This window comes from Scylla paramamosain, chromosome 25 (genome assembly GCF_035594125.1).
Source record: "Scylla paramamosain isolate STU-SP2022 chromosome 25, ASM3559412v1, whole genome shotgun sequence".
NCBI lineage: Eukaryota > Metazoa > Arthropoda > Malacostraca > Decapoda > Portunidae > Scylla > Scylla paramamosain.
Window position 1 is genome coordinate 6,328,972 of NC_087175.1, and position 6,658 is coordinate 6,335,629.

Sequence of the window (6,658 nt, forward strand, 5' to 3'; positions counted from 1 at the left end):
TCTCACGAAACTCAGCCTGCACCTCCGAGATCCTTTGATGGAACTTTGCCTCCACCTCTGAGACCTTCGCAACGAAGGCCTCAAGAACAGGAGAACTAACACAACCAGTCGACTCAGCAACACAAGGCGCCATGTCTACACTAGCCAGCTATATTAGCGTCAGGTCACTGCTCACTGAGTTAGATCTTGAAAGATTTTGACACTTTCTATTAATTAAGTTTTTGGTTAGTTGGAGAACAGACTTGGCATGGTTCCGGGCAGAAATGTAAAGTGCACGAGATTCTGATGATGGAAGGCTTAAGTACCTTTTGTGGGCCACCTCTCTATCATGTATAGCATGAGAACACGCTGTGTTGAACCAAGGTTTGGAAGGTTTAGGTCGAGAAAAAGAGTGAGGAATGTACGCCTCCATGCCAGACCCTATCACCTCTGTTATGTGCTCAGCACACAAAGACGGGTCTCTGACACGGAAGCAGTAGTCATTCCAAGGAAAATCAACAAAATACCTCCTCAGGTCCCCCCAACTAGCACAGGCAAAATGCCAGAGGCACCTCTGCTTAGGGGATTCTGAGGAGGAATTGGAGTGATAGGGCAAGATACAGATATGAGATTGTGATCGGAGGAGCCTAACAGAGAAGAGAGGGTGACAGCATAAGAAGAAGGATTAGAGGTCAGGAAAAGGTCAAGAATGTTAGGCATATCTCCAAGACGGTCAGGAATATGAGTAAGGTGTTGCACCAATTGCTCTAGGTCATGGAGGATAGCAAAGTTGATGGCTAGTTCACCAGGATGGTCAGTGAATGGAGAGGAAAGCCAAAGCTGGTGGTGAACATTGAAGTCTCTAAGAATGGAGATCTCTGCAATAGGGAAGAGAGTCAGAATGTGCTCCACTCTGGAAGTTAAGTAGTCAAAGAATTTCTTATAGTCAGAGGAGTTTGGTGAGAGGTATACAGCACAGATAAATTTAGTTTGAGAATAACTCTGGAGTCGTAGCCAGTTAGTGGAAAACTTGGGAGATTCAAGAGTGTGGGCACGAGAGCAGGTTAAGTCGTTGCGCACATAAACACAACATCCAGCTTTGGATTGAAAATGAGGATAGAGAAAGTAGGAGGGAACAGAAAAGGGGCTACTGTCAGTTGACTCAGACACCTGAGTTTCAGTGAGGAAAAGAAGATGAGGTTTAGAAGAGGAGAGATGGTGTTCTACAGATCTAAAATTAGATCTTAAACCACAAATGTTGCAGAAGTTAATGAAAAAAAAGTCGAGGAGGGTGTCAAGACACCTAGGGTCATTATCAGAAGAGAAGTCCAACCTGAGGACATTTGTGGTCCCCTCCCCAGATAGAGACTCCAAGGCTGGTGTATGAGTTGCCATGATAATTTTGAATTTTTCAGTGAAGGGTGTGTGTGTGTGTGTGTGTGTGTGTGTGTGTGTGTGTGTGTGTGTGTGTGTGTGTGTGTGTGTGTGTGTGTGTGTGTGTGTGTGTGTGTGTGTGTGTGTGTGTGTGTGTGTGTGTTATTAGTTGCTTGTAGTTTTGTGTGGAGGAAGAGAGTTGTCTTTAGAGGGCAGGCTGTGACTGCCCCCTTGTGTTGTGAGACACATGTTAGTTTTTGTATGTCCCTCTTGCCTCACACTCTACTACTACACCAAGCCCTTGTGAGTTCCTTACATCTGTGCTACAATGCCAGGTGATGGAGTGAGTGCTGTCCTGACTACTTTTCTGTGTGAGCTGCTGTCTGGAGAGGTAAGAGTGTCACTAGTGGCTGGGCAGCTGTGAGCAGTGGTGGTGGTGGGTCTACAACAATCTGAATGTGCCAGTGTGTGTGTGATTACTGTGGTATTTAGTCATGGCTTCCTTTAATAAGTGAAGCAGCATAATGTATTGGCACAGTGGAGCCAGAAATAACGAGATGACATAAAATTAGATAAAAGGATAACAGTGAACTAACATAAGATAAAAGGATAATAGTGAACATGAATGTTTTTACCCAAGAGCTGGGTTAGGTTAGGTTTTGATTAACTGTGTTCATTAATTTCACCGCTGATCTCTTTAGTGTGTTGATCACGGCTTGAAAAATTGTCATATTTTGCCCAGAAATAAACAGTGCCTGGAAATTAAGTGGCTGTGGCTATTCCTCTAATACCCCGTTAAAAATTGTATATCTAAATTTGCTGATCCTGTTCAACTAACAAAACACTAAGAATGACAAAAACTACATGATGAATTACGTAAGCTTTTACTATCTAGAGAATGCTGCTGACTGAAATAATGAATATCTAAATAAATCACTATTTATAAAAAATATGGCACCTACAGTTATGGTTTCCTCTAGTAAATGTAGCTGCAGAATGAAATGGCAGAGAAGAGCCAGAAATAATGACAAAATTGAGAGAAAAAAAAAAAAAAACTCTGGCTCAATATGTCACGGTGGATTATCACAACATTATGGCCGCCTACTGTTCCATTATCTAGACATGTTTCCCCATACTCACGTGCAGTTCTGGTTCCAGTGGCCATTCTGCATGCACCAGCAGCTCATACAGGATATTCTCCTCCTGGCCAGGCCCGGGGTGAGCCATGGCACTGCCTGACGGGCGATTGACCACCACCACCACCACCGACAGCACGACTCTAGGGTCAGTCTCGCCGCAGGAATGTCACATAAATTATTTCTCCTTTCTTATATTGGCTTCACTTTGTGCTGGTTTTTGGTTATAAGTTAAACTGTTACTTGATTTAATAGATTTTATGCATAGATTTGTTGTTTTATTTGAGTTTTTATTACTTTTTGCATATGATGTTGAGGTGCCATGCGAGATGTGTTGACGTGCTGGTGTAAACAAACCACCTCGCCGAATACCAGCGCGAACTTACAAAGGTGATATGAGAGGAGGACTGAAGGACAAAGTACTAAAGCATGCCTATAAATTTAAGGCGGCAATTGGCAGAAACTGTAAAATAGTGAGGACTGTTATAGTCTCTCATGATATGAATAAGGAAGAAAGAAAGACAAAGAACTGAGGGAAGAAACAAAAATGAAGAATGCAAGCCAAAAAGAGATTGAGTCGGGAAACTTCACTGTGGTGTTGGGTGACCCTTGGAATCGGTCTCTGATGAGGCGGAGAAGGAAGGACGGAGAGGAAGGAGTCATGGGCACCATCGTCAAGAACAACCGGGAGGGTACAGGCAACGTGAGGAAAAGGACATCTCCGGATGCAACCAGGAAGGAGACGGCCACCCAGTGGAGGGGATTAACCTGGCATGGATAAGATTCAACCCCATCTAAATAGTGTAAAAAAAATGGAGTTATGTTCAGTAACGTGGATGTGTTAACCTCAGATAAACTTGGAGAATTGAGAATTAGAGTACAGGATAGCACAGTGAAGCCCAGTATTATAGCACTGCAACAAGTTAGACATAAGAATTATAGATTTGATAGATTATTAGTAGAGTATAGTATTGACGGGTATGAGATGATTGTAGTGCTGAGGAAGGAAGGAGATTGCTAATTTATATGCTGAAAGGTGTAACCTTCACTGAGATAATCTTTGAACAGCTATTCTGCGAGTACTTGAGTACAGAAGTAAAAGGAATGAATGAGACTGTATTGATTACTTCTATACACAGAAGTTCAAGTGGAGATGCTGCAGAGAATGAAAAACTAATGGAACTAATGAAAGATAGAAGTAATAAGCAAGTGGGATACAAGTTAATTCTGCTTTGGCACTTGTGTTGACTTGGGGTCCACAGCTGGTTGGGCTATGTCCAGCAGGTCTGAGTTGTCAGTTGTGATACTGCCCAGCCAGCCAAGGATCCCATGTTGACACTAGTGCCACAGATTCATTGAAACAGTGAGAGACTGCTTCCTGACATAACACAAAGGACATTACAAGATACAGAGAGGGGGCAAGAGGAAGCGTTATAGACCTAGCATTTAGCAGTGATGAAGAAATGATTGAGGTTGTTGAAATAGAAAGTCCAATTGGGTGAAGTGATCATGCCTGCATAACCCTCACTTGTGATGTTAATGCCCAAGAAAAGACTTGTAAAGCCAAAATATACATGTATAAGTGAGCAGATTATGAGGTGATGAGACACTGACTGAATGTAAACTGGAAAGATTACCTGGATTGAGGGAGATGTTGAAGACGTGTGGCACAAACTTACAACCAAACATAACAACGTAATAAAGGAATGTGTACCAATAAAGGAAGCAAGGACATCAAGAAAAAGAACTAACAAAGAACTACCAATGAAATGGAAACTTTGGTGGAAAATAAAAAGAAAGAAGCATCTTTGGGCATGACTTTGGCAATTGATGAGTAGTGGAGATACCAACAGCAGAGAACTTCAGGAAGTGGACAAGGAATATAGAAAAACAAATAACCAAGTGAGGAATGAAACAAGGAAAGTGATAAAAAATAAAGAACATATAATCATAAATCATGTGAAAGAGAATCTTAAAGTATTCTAGAAGTATGTCCAGGATAAATTAATCAGGAAATCAGGCATGCCAGACCTCAGCATAGGTGACAATAACACATGACTAAAAACAGACAAGGAGAAGACAGATATACTGGTAGAATACTTTAGTGAGGTATTTGCAAATGAACCAGCAGGGGAAGTGCCCACCCTCCCGATTATGCAAGTACAGTAAAATCCCTCTTATCCGGCATCAACAGGACCGCTGACATGCCAGATACTTGAATAGAAGTGAAATTATGTCCACAATCACCATCCTACACTTACGCATCTTACCATAACAAAGATCAGCTGATCTTAATCAGCAGCTGATCTGATCAGCTGCTTAAGTGTAAGCACAACACGCTTCCTCTTTTCTACAACTTTAGGCATGATGAAGGCGTCAGGCGATAAACAGTGCACACGCGGGACTGAGTCACTGAGTAAACACAGTGCAGTGGGCCGCGGGTGGCGCGAAGCAGTGCGCTCTGGTGGCGAGGGGACAAAGTATGCCTCGTGCGGGAATTCTAATCGATTTTATGAGTACACATTGATTTTTTATTGATTTTAAGGCTCGGGGAAAAATGTGCCGGATACTTGAAGCTGCTGGATACTCGAATGCCGGATGAGAGGGATTTTACTGTACCACCATTGAGAAACAGAGTTTATGACGGAAGAAATAAGAAAGAAGCTAAAAAAAGTCCCCTAGACCAGATGGTTTGCATCCAAGGATTATAAAGGAGGTGGAACAACAGTTGGCAGAACCATTTGAATTAATTTTTAATAGATCATTTACTGATAGCAGACTCCCAAATAAATTGAAAACAGGACACATAACAGTGATCATCAAACAGGGGAAGTGTACTGAACCAGGAAATTACAGATCAATAAACCTGACTAGTGTAATATGTAAGCTGATGGAATCTCTTATCAGGGAAAAAATAATGGGGCATATGAATTTGAATCTATTTAGTAAGAAACAGTTTGGATTTCTACCCAGATGATCATCAGTTCTGCAAATGATTAAAGTAATTAACGACTGGACTCAAGCACTGGAAGATGGAGCTTCAATGGATGTAACCTACTGTGATTTCATGAAGGCATTCGATAAAGTTCTGCATGAGGCTATTGGAAAAAATCAAAAGCTATAACTTTGGAGAGAAATATTGGAGGTGGATAGAAACATTTACAGTTTGAAGAAAGCAGAGGTGGATAGAAACATTTACAGTTTGAAGAAAGCAAAGTGATTGTGAATGACCAGAAGTCAGAGTGGCACGATGTCAAGGATGGAGTTCCTCAGGGTTCAGTGTTGGGACCATTATTATTTGTTATATATATATATATATATATATATATATATATATATATATATATATATATATATATATATATATATATATATATATATATATATATATATATTACTGATTTACATGGTTGTAAAATATGGAAGTAACATTTACTTATATGCTGATGACACCAAAGTCTACAGTAAAATCAGGTCTGAGATTGACAAAGAACACCTGCAGGAGGGTATAAACTGTATGAAGAAATGGTCTAAAAAATGGTTGTTGTCATTTCATCCAAAGAAATGTAACTATAAGCGGATTGTAAGTTGAGAGAGAAAAAATTAAGGTTCCCATATGGAAGAGCCAATGGCTAAGGTAACTTTAGAGAAAGATATAGGGGTGTTAGTGGACAAGCTGAGCTTTTCAGAACACCTGGCACAGAAAATAAATAAAGCAAATAGTACGAGTATAATGGGAATAATAAGGAAGACATTTGTGACTTTGGATGAAGAGATCTTTAAGGCCCTGTACATTGCATTAGTTAGACTCATTTGGAATATGCTAATCAAGTTTGGGCACCTTACTTGATAAAATATATAGCAGTAGAAAATGTACAGAGGATAGCAAGTAAACTGATACCATCCCTTAGAAACTTGACTTATGAGGAGCAGCTGAGGAAGTTGGGACTACCAACACTAGCATACCAGAGGGTATGCAGGTTCCCTGAGACACTGAGTTTCTCCTGCAGTTGTGGGAGTGAAGGCAGGAGTGGCACAGATCCCAGCAGCATGTACTCATCATCATCATCATCATCATCATCATCATCATCATCATCATCATCCAAAGATCCCATTTCCAGATAGGCAATATGGACATGGATTACAAACAGGAAAGCGAGATGCTGATA

The 6,658-nt window shown here is 40.8% G+C and overlaps 1 protein-coding gene across 2 annotated transcripts in view; it reads right to left on the bottom strand.

The window, feature by feature from the left end:
• LOC135113170 (NBAS subunit of NRZ tethering complex-like) overlaps positions 1–2,638 on the bottom strand; it is an 87,336-nt gene extending 84,698 nt beyond the window's left edge. For both annotated transcript variants that reach the window (XM_064028268.1, XM_064028267.1), the window contains exon 1: positions 2,494–2,638. In XM_064028268.1, coding sequence (XP_063884338.1) covers positions 2,494–2,580 — 87 coding nt within the window. In that variant the 5' untranslated portion in view covers positions 2,581–2,638. The remainder of the gene's footprint in view (positions 1–2,493) is intronic.
• Positions 2,639–6,658: the final 4,020 nt, after the last annotated feature.